This window comes from Harmonia axyridis, chromosome 1, assembly GCF_914767665.1.
Source record: "Harmonia axyridis chromosome 1, icHarAxyr1.1, whole genome shotgun sequence".
NCBI lineage: Eukaryota > Metazoa > Arthropoda > Insecta > Coleoptera > Coccinellidae > Harmonia > Harmonia axyridis.
The window spans coordinates 34,502,339-34,523,876 of NC_059501.1; the positions used below are offsets into that span (position 1 = coordinate 34,502,339).

A 21,538-nucleotide genomic window follows, 5' to 3' on the forward strand; every position below is an offset into this window, starting at 1 on the left:
TACCTATTTATCGAATTAAATTATTGCTTGACTAATGAATCATCAAAAAATAATGAGAATTCAATTGAAAATATTTCACTTATGAAATGTATTTATTTTGAAAATATATTTGGCATATTATACGACTATTTTAAAATAATTAAAATGTGATAGAGAAGTATCATCAGTGTGCCCTGAAAAAAAATATATAGAATTTCAGAATACATGTCCAAATATTTCTGAGGAATTTTTCCAATATAGAGTAAAGGTACCTTAGATTTGAAGACGATGTATCTTTGGCACAATTCTTGTGAAATGCCAAATAAAACAGATAATGTCACATATGAAAGATCACATTTCAATTTTGTTAAAACTAAAACAATACACTGCTTGATCGTTAAACGATCTAATCTTTGATCACTGTAAATAGATTGTACTGCTTCTACTATTGTATCTTATAGTTTCATATTATTGAGACCAGTAAAAAAAACTGTTCAGAGCACTATCTGTTGTTATCAGATCACACAAAGAAGATACTTCAGGAGTATTCACTTGCACTTCGAAATCCTTGAAAGTTTTAAGCCCATTATAATCAGGCTGACCCTGAAGAAGCTGTAATAGACCTTGTGCAGCTTCGATTTCATCTTGGGAAGTAGATTGTAGAGCAGGTTCGATTTCTTCACTAGAGCATTCTTCAGCAATAAGTTTTTCTTTGTTGATATTTCTTTGATTCAATCTTTCAGATCTACTACTAGAACATTCAGGTTCTTCCTTTGTGGTAGTGGATCCAACAGAAAGATTTCTGGAAGGCACAGCAGTCTTTTTCAAACATTCTTTCTGTGTAGAACTGGAATCTGTAAACGATTATTATTATTATTATCCCCATAAATATAATCTAAAATTCCACGTGCTGTCAGTGCTTACCTCGATAAAATAATCATCATCGATAAAATGCAGGGAACATACTTTCATATTTCTTGTCACTGGTTTATCGATTTTTAGTTTCAGTTGCCAAGCTTTTTGTCGATCCATCAGCACTTTACTCCCCAATTTCCCTTCCATCCAAACACGATATATATTACCAGTTTGAGGGAAAGCATGGAACTTGATATTTGACCTTTTTTTTCCCAGGAAGAACACTGAGGAACTGAACAATAGCGATTTGAACGACTCAGAACTATTGAAATGATTTAAAAAATATATAAATATTTGTAGAATATCACACAAAAACAAAGCAAAATACTAGAACCTCAGAGGAATGAAAAGGACTGACTACCTCTCAGGTAAGAGCAGCGTTGCCAGGCCGACAAGCCGAAATTATCGTACCGCGTGTTCAAAATTATCGTACATTATCGTACATATTATCGTATCCCACTGATTTTTATCGTACACATTCGAAATAAGGGAAATTTTTGCGAGAATATGATAATTTGTGGACAAGGATGAAAAAACAAACAATATATCGAATAAGTAATATATTTTTTATTTAAAAAAAACGGTAAATAAATAATTAATTAATTATTAGGCAAGATCAGACAACCTGTATTATCCTATTCACAGACTGTCGGTGACGGAAAAACATCCATCTTATAATTCTAATATGTACATAAGATTGTACAATGAACTTGCAAAAAATTAAAAAATTATATCTAATTTAAATGTTTTAAAAAAGAGACTCAAAATTTGTCTTATAGATATTGAGCCATATTAGCTGAGCGAATACCAAAACTTTTATAGTTGTAATTTTGTGATGTCAATTTCACACGATCTTTGTAACAATTAAATAAAGTTGTTATTTAATAATTATCAAATTTATTATTGAAAATAAATATGAAATAAAAAACGTTTCAATTATTTATCTATAAATATATTTTTTCACAATTAAATATCAAATATAATATTTATTTCAGGATCATTTTGCTGGTCGGAAACGTTAGCTGATGTTGTCATGGACTTAAGCATAATTTCAGAAGGTTGAAAATTTACGCATCCATTCGCGAGATGCATGCTTTGCGAAGAATGCATTATTCCATTGATTGTTTTGGTCAACAAACGGTTTCTCGAATCAGTTTTTATTAAATTGATTTTAGAGAATTGTCTCTCGCAGGTTGCATTCGAATGTGGTAGCGACAGAACAGATATTGCGAAACTGCTTAAGTCAGCGAACATCGGTTTTTCTTCGGAATCCCGTAGCTGACCAATTTTAAAATAAAAATCATCCAAGTTCTCAACCTCCTTTATTTCATTTGGCAAGTCTATAAAATTCTGTTGAAGCCTTCTCCATTGATTGTCAATGTTCTGTTGGTATTCCTGGGAACCACAAATTCTGTTTTTAATGAGGACCCTTCGTCCCTCCGGAGTTCGGATATTCCATGATTCTTTGTATTTATTTTCAGCTGACAGGCACCAAAGAAGTTTTATGATTTTATTATGTTTGAGTAGGTTCGTTCTCCTAGATTCACGTTGAACGTAGAACCCCAATGAACAATGAATTGATTCATCGGAACATTTTTGAGTCTAGACATTCCCAACCGTCTCGGTTAGATTTTTTAAAACTACTAAAATCTATCAAATGATTTCTTCCTACTAAAAACTTCCTGAAAATGCAATAATCTACTGAAAAATTGGATATCTACTAAATCTGGTCATACTGAGTTTCATTATATTTTGAGTATCTATGGACACTTTAGCTCAAATGATAGGTACACTGAAATTATCGTACAAAACGCTATTATCGTACATGCGGTATCGTACATAGTATTGAGCAGCAAATTATCGTACAAAACGATAATTATCGTACGAACGGCAACGCTGGGTAAGAGTCATAGCAAACCATGGCAACATTTATAGTTACTCTGATTGTCACCAGGTAGCGTAGCGCTTATCTTGATTCGCCTATAGTTTCATTCAGTACAATTCCACTGACGAAATTATGATGTTTTAGGTTAAAAGGTATAAAATTAATTTTTAAATCACCATCCGATCGAAATGGAATTAAGAATTTAGTTGAAAATAGAAAAAGAAATTTTCGTGTAACAAACGTTTCTTAGGAAGTTGAAAAAAATGTTATATAGAGTGTAGATTCTAAGATATTGAAATTTTATAATATTTTTTCAAAATATCAAAATTCAAATAAAGGTTTGTAAATTTAATAATAACCCACTTTACCGGTGAATTTTATATTTTCACAGAATTTCATTAAATTCTGATATATAGCCATCAGATTTTACTAAAATTCGGTGAATATGTAAATTCATCGGTAAAGTGCGTTATTATTAAATTTAGCTTCGGTGTTTGCAACTGATCTGATACCACTATGAAGTACAGATAATCCTCTGAAGAACAGACAGATTTATTTTGAATTTTTACCGTTATTTGCAGTGTGGTTCAAAGGAATAACAAGATGCAATAAGATACCAGAAAAAGTATATAACCAGAAGACGAAGAATAAATTTTGAATAGTCTGTGAACTTGAATAAAAAGATCTATTTAATCTGGATTCTGGAATAGACATATTTGAACGAAGAAGGTTCTCCTTTCATACCGATATACAGCGTGTTCTGATTTGTTTCCGACAAACTGAAATGGGTGATAAATCATATCATTTTAAGCAAAAAAGTTCCTTTGAACATGGGTCCGGAAATGCTTCGTTTCCGAGATACAGGGTGTTAAAGTTGAAAAAATAATTCGCGTTTTCTTTAATATGTTTTGACTGCTTCGAAATCCTTTCATGAAATTATTCCTATTCAAATATTAAATTTAAATTCATGTTGAAAATTTCTAAGGCGAAATGCATGCGGATTTTCTATTGCCCACTAATAAGTAGAAGTGGTATGCTATGTAATTGTTGTTTTTAAGTGTTCTGAATATTCTGTTTCCTGAAATATTGCGTTGTTGGGATGCTTTACGAATACTGAGTTTTTATTTTCTTCGAAGGTCTGTAAAATCCTATTTCTCTGTAGATGATTTCTTCTTTGTATGCTTCGTTCGGGCCTTTGGTAACCAATACCATTTTCCTGTTGATAAGCTATTAACTTAGTTAACTATGACTAACTAATGACATCTGAACCTAACACACTTTAAATCTGTCATTGTGTATAGCCATTTTAAATCTATTGCCGCAACAATTGTTGAATGTAAAACAATCAATCATTCGAAGATGTCATTTGTGCATTCAACAGAACGGTGGACATTTCGAACACCTTCTTTAAAAATCATTATGTTATTTTGTTTTGTTCTAAATTGTTACTTCTAAAAAATATTTAATTTAAAATTATTACAAATTTGTTTCTACATGTTTTAGAGATTACAAAAATATGGATTTGTGTTTTTCTCTGAAACGGTTGCCCCTAGCAACTTAAATGAGTTATACCTTTTTTAACTAGAAGAGTCAGGGGAATCTATTTTTTTAGTCCAGAATGACGTACAGGGTAGCACAGAAAAGTTGGTACTGTTTAAAAGGGACGAAATGATTGCCAGTGGCGCCCTCTAGAAAATACAACCAAATCGACCACAAATTTGAATATCTCACCTCAAAAAACCCTATGTACCAACTTTCATGCAATTATTTGGAATCAGTCGAAAGATATTTAAGAAAACGCAAATTATTTTTTCAACTTTAACACCCTGTATCTCGGAAACGAAGCATTTCCGGACCCATGTTCATAGGAACTTTTTTGCTTAAAATGATGTGATTTATCACCCATTTCAGTTTGTCGGAAACAAATCAGAACACCCTGTATGTATAAGTAATGACATTATCGAAAGGGTAACCTATCGAAAGTGGAACCTTCCAAGCATTCTCCGTATTATTATATTTATATTACTTTTATCTATATGTTTCTTCGACTCCTCAAGAGAGTTGTCCCAAAACAATAATAAATGATATTGTCAGAAAGTAGTTTTCATAGCATGTCACAGCCATAAGTATATTGAAGCAAAAATCTTTATACGAAAAATCAAGAATACAAATTTAAACAAGGGCTCAAAAGTTTCTGACTTCAAGTCAGTGCTTGTTATATTTTCATTATAGGTACAAGGTGGCACAAAAGTAATTCCATATTTTGAATTGGCTGTCACCTTGTTATAAATCAGATCTGTTCTACGATATTTTGAATTGCTATTTCGCAAAACATCTGGCACCTAATTTCGTCTTCAATGTCAGCTTTCAAGTCCTGCAAGGTTCGTGGGTTTTGTGGCAAACGCGAGATTTAAAAAACCTGGTACCTACTGTTCGTTCTGGCGATCTGAACAACCAGTTCAAATCTCCAAGGAGATCACTCGACCTCAAAAGCTGTGTGCGCGGTAGGTCCATCCTGTTGAAACCCACAATGATCGAGACCCAAAGCGGCAATGCAGCGAATTCCGGCAAAAAAACTCGTTTTGCATAAGCCATAGCTTTCCAAATCTAGATTTAGAAGGCTATGCATAATCTTTGTTTTGGCCCTTTAGGAATAACTGCGACTAACCAACTTCCGATTGAATAAAGTGTCCAGCATTTTCGTTAGTGTAGGTCAGGGTGCTGTGCACCACTAACTTGTATTTTAACATCATCGTTCTGCAATAACAAACGTTTCAATAAAAAAAAGCTTGCCATCAGCAGAGAATTGTATAGGATGGCATATTTTTGAGTCTAGAATTCATCAAGTCTTTTTTCGATCAAATCAGGATTCTGCACGCCTATGGATTTGGCTAGCTCGATTATGATTGGCGACACTAAACTTCCATCTCTCTTGTATTCGGGATCGAGCACAAATGTTGAATTTCCGTTCCTTCTATCAATATTCTAAGGATATCTACATCATAAATGTCAAAGGACAGTGACGTTTTTGGCATCATCTGCAAAATTGACGGCCAATTCAAATTATGACATTACTTTGGCGCCACCTTGTATTTTGAAATTTTGAAAAATAACATTCTCTACAATTTTTAGACCAGGGACCGTATTCTCGACAAGTGATCTTTCAAAACGTATACGTTCTTTCAGTGCTCTGAACACTGAATGAACGTATACGTTTTGAAAGATCACTTGTCGAGAATACGGTCCCAGTCTATTTCATGTGGGATATCAAGTGGAAACAAGTACTTCAATAAAGAGATTAAATAATAATTTAATTATTAATCATCAAATGATTCAAATTGGATCGACATAAATGATAACACTTTTTTATTTTTTGAAATATGTGTAATCGATCATCTTTCTTGAATTCTCCCAAACATAATCAATTGGAAGACTGATGACGATGGGTTGTTTTCAGAATCCTATGATTCTTATAAAGTATCTGTTGGGCTGCATCCAGGAGATTCAGACGAGGCTGAAACATAAAATCATATAGAATAAACATGTTTGGAAATTATGAGATGAGACAGAGAAATCACAGCCATGCATTTTCTGCAACTAAATGTTTTGATCTTTGCTCACTTTTCCTCACAAAAGTGTAGATAACCAATTCTGAGGTGGATTTTTGCCGATATTATGGCCATAATAACGTCAAAAAATACAGCCGGAATATCAGAGCCACTCTTTAACCACCCCAGAATTGGTTATCTACACATTTAATTTGTGAGCAAAGATACCCGAGAACATGTAGTTGTAGAAATAAAAGTAAGTCATCACAAGGTGCTACCAAATAAGTGCGTTGAAAGATAAAGGAGGACTTTCATATAAACAAGAGCTCTCAGTCTTTTTCTTGAAAAATTACACGCTTCCAAAAATGGTTAAATAATATTTAAAATTATTATATTTAAATTGCACAAAGGTTGCAGGAATAATATTTTTCGTTGTGATTTTCTGTAGAGATCAACCATGCAACCCTTATTACATTTTTTACCAGAAATATTCAACGAAACAAAATTTCTGAAGTAGAAAATGTTTGTTGAAAATAATGATTCATTGGCCATTGCAAAAACTTTTCAACTATGGTGTTGTATGTGTAAAAGCAATACATAGTTTCAAATAAAAAAACAAAATACCACAATCTAAGAATCCAATCCAAGAAATCTAGTATGTGGCTATCACTTATTTTTATTGGTGAAAGATGATCTCCAAATGCCATTCTTTCAACTATTCAGCAACTGATTCAAAAAGAAAACCATTTTTGAAAGCTTGAAACTTTACAAGAAAGGGCACGAAAAGGCAAGAAAAGGTTCACATGAAAGACCCCCTTCAATTTTCAAAAAGGAATCACTTCCTTAAAACTTTTGCTACTTATTTGATAACTCCCTGTCTAATATAAGGATATAAAATGTGCACAAACACTTTCCATTACATCTCACGATTGATTATATGGGATGGTTATTGTTTGTGTGGCAATTATAAAAATTTCAGTTGATTTATTTGTGCGATCCTGATAAGATTCAGATACAGATTTCTATGATGATTTTGTTACTGTGGTCTTAAATTACCTCTAGCTTAGAAAGTTTGATTACAATTTAAACTAAATAATCAGATAAAACTCACTGAAGGCTGACGTAAAGCTCTTCTCATGGTGCACTCCTCCCCATAAACTACTATATTTTTGCCAATTACAATTTCTGTACTGATTCTACAACCTGCTCCTATGGTACAACCATCACTAACTATAACTTTTGGTCCGATCAAAGATTTCGTTTCAAAGGTATTATTGCTACCTACTCTTCTTGCCTCTACACGAGATGCCACCTCAAAAATATTATTTGAGCCAATAACAAGTGGAGGTCCTTTTTGTTTTGTTGATGCTGTTCCAGGAGGTGATCTACAAATATTACAAGATATCTATAGAAATATGTTCATTAATATATGGGCTGATTCAAAATTCAGTATGAAGATTCCAGGGGCGTATTTTTCAGATTAAATAATACTTTTTTCCATAAACCTTTGACCGCAAACTCTTCGTTACTGAACCACAGAGGGTTAAAGTTTTAAGATTTTTTTTTTCATAACTCTTTTAGTTTTCAAGATATTAAGATCAAATTCGAAATATAGGTTACGTTTTAGGGTTTACATCATTCAGTATGCCGAGTACCTACCTAATTGTAACTAACTACAGGGAGATATTTTTTCAGGGTTCAAGCCTTTTTTCGCATCATAAACTTTTTTGTAGTACCAACACCACTGTTGGATTCTAGCATATGAAATGAATATTATATTTCGTTCAAATTTTTCTTTTGTAATTTTTACGCGATCTTCAAGGAAAAGGTAATAGTACATTACACAATAAGAGTGGTAAGAAATATATTTCACACAGTGACGATTGAATCTAGGATTGGGTAATTCTTATGTAAAATACTATTTTGTAATTCTCTACATTTAATTGAAATTTTTAACAAAAGGTAGGAACCTATTATCAAAATAAAAACAAAAAACGCTACATATTTGGTTTATGATCTAAATTACATGTTTCCCCCAAAAAAAATAAGAACATTACGCACCTATATTTCATATCTGATCCCAATATATCTAAAACTGAAAGAGCTATGAAGTAAAACCTAAAAAAATCTTGAAACTTTAACGCTCTGTCTTATTCTGACCTGAAAAATTCGCCCCTGAAATCTTGATCCTGAATTTTGAATTACCCTGTATAATTAATATAATATAAAGATTATATATGTCAGAGCTTTCCTTTTTGAAAAACAGAAAATTGTATTGGAGATATTGAAGGCTCCAACAAGTAATTGAAGCTGCTCCCTCTAGGAAAAATGATTTCAATGATAATCATATGTATCGATCGACCTTTTTTTTGATGAAGCTGGGGGAATCCTCCTTTTAAAAAAAAATCATGATATTTTCTCGAAAAAATCACTTGCCTGGAAGGTTCATCAACATATTTATTTATTTATTTATTACAAACGGCAGAGCCAATTTTTCAAGATATACAGCATTATATAATTCTTAAAATATAATACAATCAACAAAAAAAAAATGTTTAACCCTAGAAAAAAAAAAAAAAAACATCAAAGAAAAAAAAATGAAAAGAGCAGTTAACAAATTCAAATATTCTCAAAATATCTTTTGAGACTGAAAATAGATATCTGAAATGGATCAATTTCAGATGCATTTGCCCCCTTTATCGCTCTTTCAATAGGATTGTTCATGGCATAGTTAGTGGGGTTATATTCGACATAAAAGATATCTCTATATCTAAGAAATACACTTTTTGTATTCAGTTTTACCTTAGACAGTAAGTATTCACAATCAATATAATTATTAAGTAATTTATAAATAAACATAATATCAAAATTATTTCTCCTTATATATAGTTGTTTCATTGATAGAGTCTCGAGTAAAAGGTCATAATTTATTGAGATCTTGGGAATATTCATTTTGTAAGCGACCCATCTTAAAAATTTACGTTGTACGCGTTCAATGTTATTTTTGTGCACTTCATAATAGGGTGACCAGACCACAGATGAGTATTCCAGTATACTTCGGACGTTTGTGTAATAAACAATTTTTATGGCAGAGATATTATTAAAATCTTTGAGTGTTCTTTTAATGAACCCTAGCATCCTCATAGCTTTCTGAGTTATAATGAAAATATGCTGGATAAAATTCAGTTTATGATCGAGGTGAATTCCTAGATCTTTAACAATTAGGCTTGAGCTCAGTTTGACATTATTTAGCATATAATCATACTGGATAGGTGACTTAATTCTGTAAAATCTCATTACACTACATTTACCGATATTGAAATTCATTTCGTTGTCCGAACACCACCTTTCAACATTGTTAAGATCTTCTTGTAATGAAAGACAATCATGTATACTTCTAATGACCCTGAACAATTTGAGATCGTCGGCGAACAATAGAAATAGACTTCCTCTTATATATTTTCCTATATCATTTATGAAACAAAGGAATAGAAGCGTAGAAAGGGGTGAACCTTGACCAACCCCAGAAAGAACTAAAAACTGCTCAGAGAATATATCATCTCCAAGCTTAACCCTTAAGGTACCATCGCATAGACGATCAGACATCCAGTCCGATAACGGAGGGCCGACACCGATTCCTTTAAGTTTTTCAATAAGCAGCCAATGTGGAACCGTGTCAAAAGCTTTTTGAAAATCAGCATAGATGCTATCTACTTGAAATTTATTTGCCATAGCTTTCGAAATTATATCTATATATGAAACAAGATTAGTTGTTACCGATCTTTTGCTGATGAATCCGTGTTGTTCTAATAAAAAAATACGTGAAAAGCAGGGTGAAATCTTGATGTTTATGAGCTTATCGAAAATTTTAGGAATATGGGAATATTTCAATACTGGTCTATAATTTTTCACATCTTTTTCATCTCCAGACTTATGTATAGGAATGACAAAGTTTTCTTTCCAGATCTTTGGATAACTTCCGCATTTAACCGAGCTATTAAATATAAGGCATAAAGGCTCAGCCAAAATATCACCGCAGCGCTTCAAAAATATCGCTCCAATATTATCGGCACCTGAATCATTGGTGTCTTTCAAAGTCAACAATTCTTTAAGTATTTCATCTGGTGTAAAATGTACATTTCCTATATCGACTAGATGGTCCTGCGGTATATTCAAGTGTTTTGGATTGCTTGTTTTATAAACTTTTGAAAAATAAGATCCAAAAAATTCGGCTATTTCTTGCGGATTATCTGAAATTTCATCTTCGAAACACATAGTTGAGGGAAGCCTTTTATTCAACTTGGAATCATTTACAAATTTCCAAAAATACTTTGGGTTCATTTCTATAGAATTTTCGACAGAACTTATATATTCACGATAGCAGTTTACAGACTCAATTCTACATTGTTGTCTCAATTCAGCAAACTTTGTATAGTCTTCTAAGCAATTCGATATCTTAAATGATCTATGTGCCGCTTTTTTAGAATAGATCAGACCCTTCAGACGAGGTGAAAACCAATTTGGGAATTTATATTTTCTTGATATTCTTTTGGGAACATGTAATTTGACTGCTGAATTAACAATATGGTAAAAATTTAATATGGACTTCTGAACATCTTTCTCAAAAATAATTTCGTTCCAGTTTATTGCCGAAAAGTAATCGAGTAACCCATTATAATTGGCATTTTTGAAATCGAGAAATGTATAATTTTGTTCTTCTCTCCTCGAACATCCGGAATCAATGTGAAAACATAATGCCGGGTGATGTTCGTCACAATGAAGCAAGATATCAGCCGCTAAAGAAACCGTCGTGTTATCGAATGATGAAAATATTAAGTCTAGTACGACATCGTTCTTGTTTGAAATTTCATTTAATTGAACCATATTTAACAACGCTATTGATTGTGCGATTACCGTTTGAGTTTTTGTTATTTTTACCAAGTTTTTATTAGGTTCGGATTTCCAACAGATACCCGGAAGATTAAAATCTCCACAGCATACCAGATTTGCGTCAGAATATCGATCAGATATATCTTCCAAGTCCTCACAATATTTTTCATAACAAGAAACGTCGCTATTTGGAGGAAAGTATACATTAGATAATAAAATATCTCCATCCTCAGTATGTATTAAAACAAATATAACTTCTATATCATCATGTGAGCTTGATATGATTCTTGAAGAAATTGATTTCTTTATGGCTATCATGACACCGCCTCCTCTTGATTTACAGCTAGTTATGGCATCTCTATCTTTGCGGTAGATATCGAAATTATTAATACCTAATTCTGAATTTGAGATGTCTGTAGACAACCAAGTTTCAGTTAAAAATATTATATCGTAATCTGAACTTATTATTGATGGAGCAAGATTAGTTATTTTAGTACGTAAACCTCTGACATTTTGGTAATAGCAATATAAGCAATTATTCTGACTTAAGTTTAAACTAGAACTACAACGGAAAACATTCACCTCATAACAGCTTCTTTGGTACAAAGCTTCATTGTCAGATTGGATTCTTCTTAGCTAGATGTTCTGAAATGGTCATTCTCAAAATAAGAAATCTTATACTTCAATTCCAATTAATATTACTATGACATTTCGAAGATGAATAATACTTGGAAAAACTGGGAATTACAAAAATTCTGGTTCAACAAAAGACATTTAGATTATTCCCAAAGTAATCAACGAATCATATTACATTGGTCTCACCTATAAATTATTTGCACACGTTCTTCTAACATGCAGTTATCCCCTATTATAATAGGTCCTGCAACAGCCAGAATTTGTACATACGGATGAACAACACAGTTATTTCCGAAAGTTATATCACCCATTAACATTGTATCAGCGCATATACAGCTGCCAGGAAATATTTTAACGCTAAAAAAAATTGAATTGAACCCTTAATTTCAAACTTATCAAAAATATTCTTACCGACTTTTATTCATTTCTGAATGATACCTATTAGAGATTCTAAATTGTATAGGTACCACAATTCAAGATCGAATTCATACAAGCCAATGCATACACATGTGTTATGTTCATATCTAAGGTATTGATTATGTATGTTGAAAAGTAAAAAGTGTATCTATCAGATGTTTTCTGTATATTTGATTGAATTTATGGGACGGTGGCTCAAGTTTTTCGCTTGAGATCTAAAGACTAGATGCCAATCCATTGATCGGGAAAGTTATTTTCTGATTAGGAACTTTGCAACTATTGTCCATTATGGCGGAGATGATAATTAAATTATATTTCTTTTACAACAAATAAACCGGTTAATTAGTTAACAAAATCATATTGAATATTTGAATTCAGTCTGCAAATTTTAAGCCCCAAGTTATATTTTCAAACTTATCGCGATAATAGCTGGACGAACAGACACCTCTTAAGTCTTAAATTTGATAATGAATTCTATTCACCTATTACCTATTACTACCTACATCTAGTAATTTGAAACGAAACATTCAAATCATGATATTGAAGTTTTTGACTCCATATATTGCTTTCATTTGAAATAATTCAAATTATAGAAAGGCACTACAGGGATATCGAAAACCGTTAGAAATACATGGCATATCTACTTATCTATATATGATACATGGTGGATTGAATTACAAAAAAGTTGCGTTCCCGAGATGGCGAGATATCACTAAAAAACTAAAAATCGAGATTTTCTTTTTTTCTTTTATACCTAACTCATTTTTTTCTGAAGATTACTTCACGAAATTCGTTCTGTAGCCATTATCCAATTCTAATGGTATCTTCAGATTTTTTTCTATTTTCCATTGTTTCAGAGACTCGATAGTCATTTTTTTTTATTATAGACGCTATATTGATTCTCCTCACTCCTTATGAGTGTTCAACTTACTTTTAAGAGTTGAGGTCTTCGAATTTTTGGTATTTTGAATGTATTGTACATAAATGAAGAAACTAGAAGATGTGAATGGAATTTTGTGTTTGGAGAAGATTCATCACATCATTGAAAAACTATATTCTGGAAATTATTTCTTTCCATATATGTAGAACTATTTTCGAGATATAATTGACTATTCCCAATCATATCAACGTGACAAGCTCTCGGGATAAAACTATACTGAATATCGATGCAGTGTGAAAATATTCGGGTATTTGCAAGTGTGCTTTGAGTGAATATTTTTGTTATGTTTTAACCATCAAGAACATTCGGGATGATTTTCAAAAAGATTTTATTTATTTAAAAAGAGTTAGTTCTGCCCTACAATTAAAATTGAGTGAAATTTACCTCATGTGCTTTGGCAAGCACTCGCGGGATATAACTATTGAAAATTGCATTTTTTTAAATGTTTTTTCAACACCCTGTATCTTTTTAACCAAGGTGAAACGGAAAAAATGGCAAAGCTGTTGTTGCTTTTGACCTCAGGAATCTTCGGTTGAAATATATGAACAAGTCAAAGACTCACACTGTATATGTATATAGAAAAAAGAATTTCTATAAGACTATACAGGGTTAGAACTATTTAGAGGGACACTGCAGGATTATCGAAAACTATTAAAAATACAAGGTAGCTCTAATTACAAAAAAATTGCATTATTCATAGGGATGAGTGCGTTGGTGTGAATAGATACGAAATATCTCCAATGGTTACCGAGATATCTCGAAAAAACTAAAAATCGAGATTTCATTCGTTTTTGGAGTTAACTCTACGAAATTCGGTTTGTAGCCATTATCAATTATAGAGATTCTAATGGTGTCGTCAGATTTTTCTGCTTTCCATTGTTTCAGAGCCGCGATGTCAATTTTTTTCTCATTGGTTCCCCTTATGGGGTGATAGAGAAAAAATGACGAATTCAACAATGTATCACACTCTACAAAAATATCGAGTCTAGTTACCCAAATTTGAACTTGTTACTTTGTTTAGTTTTTCATGTGATAACATCACTTTAGTTTTGAAAAAACTTAAATCCTGTTTTATAAATAAGGTCCTATCAATTACGAATTACATAATCATGCTGATACCAACACGCTACATATCGTACAACTGGCAATGTCTGTAGAAATTGTTCTACATAATTTAAAAAACTCAAGTGATGGTTTCACATAACAACTTTCAACAAAGTTATTTGACAATGCTGGTTCCAGCATACTACTTAAACAAAAATATAAAAAGGAAGTTCAAATTTGCGTAGCTAAACTCGATATTTTTGGAGTGTGATACATTCATAATTATTTTATTTTATAAAGTAAGTTGAACACTCATTAGTGAATATTTGACCATTTCGACAAATAAAAGCATTCCTCATATTTCTTAAGAAATTTCTTGAGAAATGGAAAATAATCAGTGGAATTCAAAAGATTCGGTACTTTGGTTAAATGCAACTCTGTTGAAAAAACACAGAACCGATTTCCAAGCTTAAAGTGGTTCATTTAATGGTTAGAATAACTTCGATTTGTAATCAAATATAATGCATTTTGTTCGGGAGTACTTACTTGAGGCCGGCTGAAGAATTATTCTCGCAGTTATATTTCATTCGATTTCCTTATTTCACTTTACCTCAACCATAACCAATGGTTAAGGAAAATTTGAAGAAAATAATCGCAAATGCGATATTTTTTCAATGAAATACAGAGTATATCGGTTGAAAGTAATTCCAACATTTTTTTACAAATTTTCCCTTTTTATCTATATTCTCTACATTCAAATATTGAGTATTTATTCTTCTTGAATATTGACAATGATGGTGTTATCATCTTGAAATTTTGCAAGGAGCTTTGAACTGTTATTTCATTATAAATACCCAAAATCTCAACTCAATGGATTTAGTGGTCACGGAAATATTGAGAATTTTCAAAAAAATTTTCTGAGGTTCTGATGGTCATGCGATCAACATGAAATTGTGCACGAGCCCTGAATTGTCATTCTACATGCAAATGCAAATTTTCATCTCGTTCGAATTTGTTGTCTTTAAGTTAGCAGTAAAGAACATTACTAACGGGCATATTTACGGAACACCCTATCAGATTTTGCCCATAACCAAGGCATTTGAGATCCGATTCTACCCTGAAAATTTCGAGGCTCTAGGTCGAAATTTATGGTATATACGGCCGAACGGACAGAATCAAATTTGAGGATGGATTATTCATCAACGAGTCGAATCACTCGAACCTTATCGTGGGAGTCCATTCCCGAATCAAAAGTCGAAAATTATGGATATTGTAACGAAATGATAGAACAAGAGAAGTGATTTCAGCACACACCACGAACACCTTCAAGAAAATCAGACTGGGACTTGTAGATTCAGTTTTTATTTTCATTTTTATTGTGTTTCTTTCTTAATTCGAACCCTATAGGATTAGTCCTCTGCTCTTTCTTTTGTATAATAATAATCTATTCGGATAGAAGCATTTAAAAATACTGCCCTCTCTGTAACCAAGTAAATTCTAAGACCAGCAAGTAAATGTTGATGAACTCATTGACTATGAACATCATCTTGTGAATAACAGTGTCTTCTTTGCATGCAGATGCATTACTTAAATATTTGGGCTATCTTCATGAGTGATTTGATTTCAAGAAGCATAATTGTCGACGTGTTATTCAAATTACATAGTCGACTGTCCGCACATTTCAGACAATTAACCCTAGAAAATGTTCTAGTTCTTCATTTGTAATAAGCATGTACCGGGTTTTTCACCATAATTTGGCCCCCCTTTAACTTTGTTACTATAAGAGGTACAGAAAAATGTTTCCTACAAAAGTTTCACGAAATCGACTAGTGTTTTTCAAAATGATTCCACAAAATGAAATATATACAGAGTGGGCAACATATTGATTGCAACTTCATTTTTTCAAATAGAACACCCTGTATATTTTTTATATTTGTCTAGCTCTTTTTCCCCTGATTTCGAATATATAACATATGTTTGGTCTATATCTCTTATTCTGGGTACCACAGAGTTTCAAATTTTTAAAATCACCTGGCATGCTCAGTAATCAGTTTTCGAGTTGTAGGCTGCGAGAATTCAAATTGCCCTTTTTTGAGTTTTCTCGTTGGTAACGATATGACATACGTTGTTCACTATAAATTGAAATCGGATGATTTGGATGCAACTCCATATATTCTCTCCTTGTAGTTTTCTTATTTTTATTGTTCTTCACATAAATATTTCAAATTTTTCGCTTCTGTGTAGTTTATATTCGATGAAAATGAATATGACAAACATATGTCAGATATCGTTGCCAAGGAGATAACTCAAAAAAAGGCATTTTGAATTATCGCAGCCTTCCAATTGAAAACTGTTTACTTAGCTTGCCAGGTGGCTCTCAAAATTTGAAACTCTGTGGTACTCAGAATAAGAGAGATAGGCCAAACATATGTTATATAATCAAAATAAAAAAAAAAAGAGCTAGTCAAATATAGAAAAATATATAGGTTGTGCCGTTTGAAAAAATGAAGTTGCATCAATATGTTGCCCACTCTGTATATATTTCATTTTGTAAAATCATTTTGAAAAACACTAGTCGATTTCGTGAAACTTTTGTAGAAAACATTTTTTTGTACATCTCTCACTAACAAAGTTAAAGGGTGGGTCAAATTATTGTGGAAAACCCGGTACAATATATGCATATTAGCTTTAATGTGAAAAATGGAACACTAAATTATGATAACTTCATCATTCACCTAGATAGTAGAGGGTAGTGTTAAGTTGAAGTTCTACGTCTTAAACGTTGTACGTCTTAAACGCATTTCGTCTGATCCGTTTTTTAATTTTTTGACAAGCGTGAAACAAGCATATAAGCCCTGCTTATGCACTATTCAACAAGGTCTTTGCAAATAAGTATAGGTAGATCGATATTAAATATTAGGAATAACTGTAAATAAACATTATATCAATGAAATCTGAAGAATGGAACCATGCCGTTATCGTTGTAAATTAATTCGTCCATAAAGAGAGCAACTCCATGACAGTGTAAAATATATACTGTCGACGGATAGCTCTCTTTATTTTCGAATCATCTATCGGACCAATTTCTGCTTGTATCAAGGTGTCCCTGAAAAATAAAGCGAATTAATAAATACAACAGTCAAAAATGGTGAAAAAGCAAAAAGAAGTAATGGATTTTCAATTCAAATACAAATAAAATATGATAAAATTCCATCTATCGAATAATATAATGCTCAGTTAATTTCTATATTTTCGGTAGATCCAGAAAAAAAAATGATGCCAGCTACTTTCATTTACAAAAAAAAATTTAATGTCAATTTGTTATGTATTTCATTCAATAATTCTGTTACTAATATTGCACCTACTGAATTATCTACATAGAACGTTGGATACTCAACGCGATATGGTCAAAAAGTTGTAATAAGACTTAGCAGCACTCAGCTCCTCTTACATCAATTTGTTACATTTATGAAATTAACGCTACAGTCAGAACAATTTATTATTAACTATACTATATTTGATTGCTTTTCGATTCTAATTATAATCAAAATTTGAATTGTCAGAAAAGAGTTTGTCGTGAAAAATTTGATCATGAATATAACTGAAGACTTTCCCTTAAAGCAAACTAAAATTGCACTAGGATATTCCATACCAAAAAATAATTCTCTATGAATAATTCTCTCAATCTTCAGACTCACACTCTACAAAATAAAATATTTTCGACGTGTTTTCCAATTTGATTTTCTTCTTTTCCAAATTGGACGATTGAAGCTATACCAATTATCATTGAATAAATTAATATTGATCATAAGTTTCAAATTGTTCATAAACGGATTTTATCAGGCTATTTTATTGAATGGTCGTTCCTTAATCATTTCGTCCATAATTAATTTGCGAATTTTGATGAACCGGTAATGGAGTCAAATGATAATCTAACACTAACCAAATTTAATTCAGTCAGTGCAGGGCCCCCGCAACCGCGCGTTCAACGCGTGCACCGCACGCGGGCGCCACTCTTAAGGGGCGCCAAAATCTCTTATAGACCGCATGAAAATCCTAAAGACCAAAGGTTTTTGAAAAAATTTTTTTTTTATTTTTTCAACAATTTTAAACGTTCAAAGACATCTTTTACACATCCAAACAAGTTCCCGAACGTCACAATCCCTATAAAATAACCTCGGCCACAGATTGCAATTATACGATTCTTTTCGAGTAAACAAATCATAAATAATCATCCCTTTGTCGGTACGGGATTTCTTTATGGACCACCTTGCACCGGACGGCGGGCACCATTTCTTCGATCATCACTAAAACGCATATGGTACACATAAACAATCATAAATACCGAAGCGATAGCTTTTAGCCAGGGGAATTACTGAAACTTTCGCCACCATCTGTAGGAAAAATACTACATGTTACAGAGAATTTCTGAAACTACCAATATCTGCTTGCTGTGCTATAACAGCAGAAACCTATCCAAAGAATAGTTATTTTGTTTCGAAACGTTTAGGGGTTGAGGTCAAGACGCAAAAAATTAAAATACTCAGATAATTGGAAAGATTTGTATTTTGTGTAATTGTGGTTTGTTTTACTGTTTCTTGTTGTGATTAAATTAAATTTTATGAAATGGTTAGTACCTATCCACATACAGTATTAGCATTTCTATTAGTCTATAAAATCCGATATTTTTTTTTCTGTTTAAAATGGTGCACATCCTAAATTAGCCCATACCTATAACTATATTATTATTTTTATTTGCTTCAAATAGGGAAGTATTGTTTGTAATCGTGAAAAAATTGAATCGACTTTGAAATTTTGAATTTGTTACCTGTGGGGCCACCATCATATTATACTTAATTTTTTTTTTAATATGCACCCTGGATCTATATTATTTATTTGATGTTCGTAGCCGTTTGACATTCTAAAAAAATTATATTTCACCTTTGCCAAAAATTAATTATTATAACAGGAACAAGGTATGTGCTTCAGATCAGTCTTAACTTATTATTAATATTAACTCCGTTTAGGTTTAAAGGCTCGGATTTAAGGTTTGAATTCATAAAAATGAAAACATACGGGTTATTCTCAAAGGGATGGCGCAAAGTAAATCATGGGTGAATGTCCTAACCAATTTTGGATCGAGTTTTTCTTAAATTCTAGGAGCCATACAAGAGAAAACGACCTTCTGGTGCAAAATTTCGAGAGCAAAAAAAAGCTAGACTTCAACAAAGGGAGAAGATGGCTGGGAGTATGGAATAATATTTAATAATTATTAATATTTTGATATAATATTATGAATAATTTAAAGAAGAATAAAGCTCAGGTTTTGAAAACTCTGCAGTTTCATTACAAAATTAAAATAAAATGCGGTTTTGATCGAATGCTTGAATAAAATAATGAAACATTTAAAAAATGTATTATGCAACAACTGACAGCATAAAGTTCTTAAGGCATTCAATAAAGGTTGCTGATAGTTTTTTTTAACCCTTCTACAAATAAATTCCCAACAAAAACTGAAACATTTTTTGCCGATTATCCTGCGACGTTTTTCTCCACTTCCCCCCTTTTTGGGGCGCCAAAATATTTTCGGCACGCGGGCGTTGATGACCCTTGCGGGGGCCCTGAGTCAGTGCGAATATCGAAAAAAGAATTTCTCTAATTCTGTGGTTATTCCGTTCATTCTTCCACATCTTGTAGAACAAAATCGTGCGAGAATATATCAGAAACGCACAGTTTTCATGGTTATATTTTATTATTCTATGTTGGTACTCCGAACTTTCCGCCACGGCTTTATCTGTCAATTCATCAATTTGCCTTGAAAAAATCAGGTCTGCCAACCAACATTTCTCAATGCAAAAATCACTTAATTATATTTATGGAAATATTTCATTAATTTCAATGAAAATGCAATGAATTAGAGAAAATAATGTATAATACTCGTCCAAAAGGCTCATTCTACCACTCGTTCATTCCAAAACTCGCCACTTCGTGGCTCGTTTTTGAATTTTGAACTCGTGGAAGAATATCAATGCCTTCTGCACTTGTATTATAAATAACTATTATATTTCAGTGACAACAGATACGACCTAGTATTTTGCGTGTGAATATATGTAAAAAAATTCATAATATCAGGGCCGCGCCTAGCTCAGGGGCAAGATCGGCATTACATGAAAGTGTCTATCATTCAGAAATAATATTTCAGAAATATATTCCACACTCTTCTATCAAATTTCATAAAATGATTAATAATATTGATGTATGAATATGGATCTCGAAAATACCCAAATGCCGAAGCTCTTCCTCTTTACTTAGTTGTATGGTCTCAGAAATATTGAGCAATTTTTTTCGATATTCTTCTTCATCTTGAAATTTTTTCGATGCTTCTAATTGTCATCAAAATACAAATTTTCATCTCTATCTAACCTGCAGTTTCAGAATTAATAGACACACAATAATTTGAACAGTCATCTTCACGGAACCCCTGGTCTGATTTTCCTCACGAACTCAACCGTGGCATTCCAGATCCGAACCAACCCTGAAAGTTTCTAACTTTTTTCCTTCAGCAGTTATCATGTTTACGGCTGGACGGACGGATAGAACCGAATTTGACAGATTCGTTATCAATTGTTTTAGAATTCGAAGAGGAATTTTGCTGAGTGAAGATTTTAATAAAACTGAAGCATGCAATGCGTTGAAAAATTTGAATGAATGTTTAATGATGTACAGAAAGAAAGGCTCCTTGGATTTGCTTGTTGATGCTGAAGAGGTAGCTCTGACATTCAAGTGGTTTTGAGAGCGAGTAAAATTAAGAAACAATTCACATATGAACACGAAGATGAAACAGTCCAAAATTCTTAATTGAAATTCAAAATGATCTGATTTTTCGCCAAGCTTGATTTTATTTTTCATTTGCTTTCAGTGCTTTCGAACCATTTCAAATATTTAGTTTTCTCATAGAATATTAAGACATTTTCAGATAAATCTGAAAATTATGAATGTAATATAGCTGGCTAAGATCTACTACAAGAAGTTGCAATTCTAACAGTCTCGCGATGATAATGTTGCATCTTCTATCAATTTTTTACTATACATTATTGAAAATAATTTACAACATTTCTCAACATTTACATAGCGATGGGAATACTTTTGACTATGTCAACAGCGAAGCAGTCATTTTCAAAATCAAAGTTAATCAATATTGATGTAGAGGCACTTTTTCATTTACCATTATTTAATTTTGAATTTGAGTCACCATAAAGAAAAACAAGAAGGGCGCAACTAGAA

At 32.2% G+C, this 21,538-nt stretch overlaps 1 protein-coding gene across 2 annotated transcripts; it reads right to left on the minus strand.

Annotated features, from left to right (window-relative positions):
• Positions 1-6,064: 6,064 nt before the first annotated feature.
• On the minus strand, positions 6,065-12,424 carry LOC123671501 (dynactin subunit 6-like). 2 transcript variants are annotated; one of them, XM_045605377.1, is made up of 4 exons: positions 12,265-12,424; positions 12,040-12,210; positions 7,439-7,712; positions 6,065-6,293 (listed from the first exon to the last, which is right to left on the minus strand). In XM_045605377.1, the coding sequence occupies exons 1-4, from the start codon at positions 12,276-12,278 to the stop codon at positions 6,201-6,203; spliced, it is 552 nt and encodes a 183-aa protein (XP_045461333.1). In that variant the 5' UTR covers positions 12,279-12,424; the 3' UTR covers positions 6,065-6,200. The 2 variants fall into 2 exon arrangements, with proteins under 2 accessions (XP_045461333.1, XP_045461334.1); XM_045605378.1 differs by having other exon boundaries at positions 12,269-12,335.
• Positions 12,425-21,538: the final 9,114 nt, after the last annotated feature.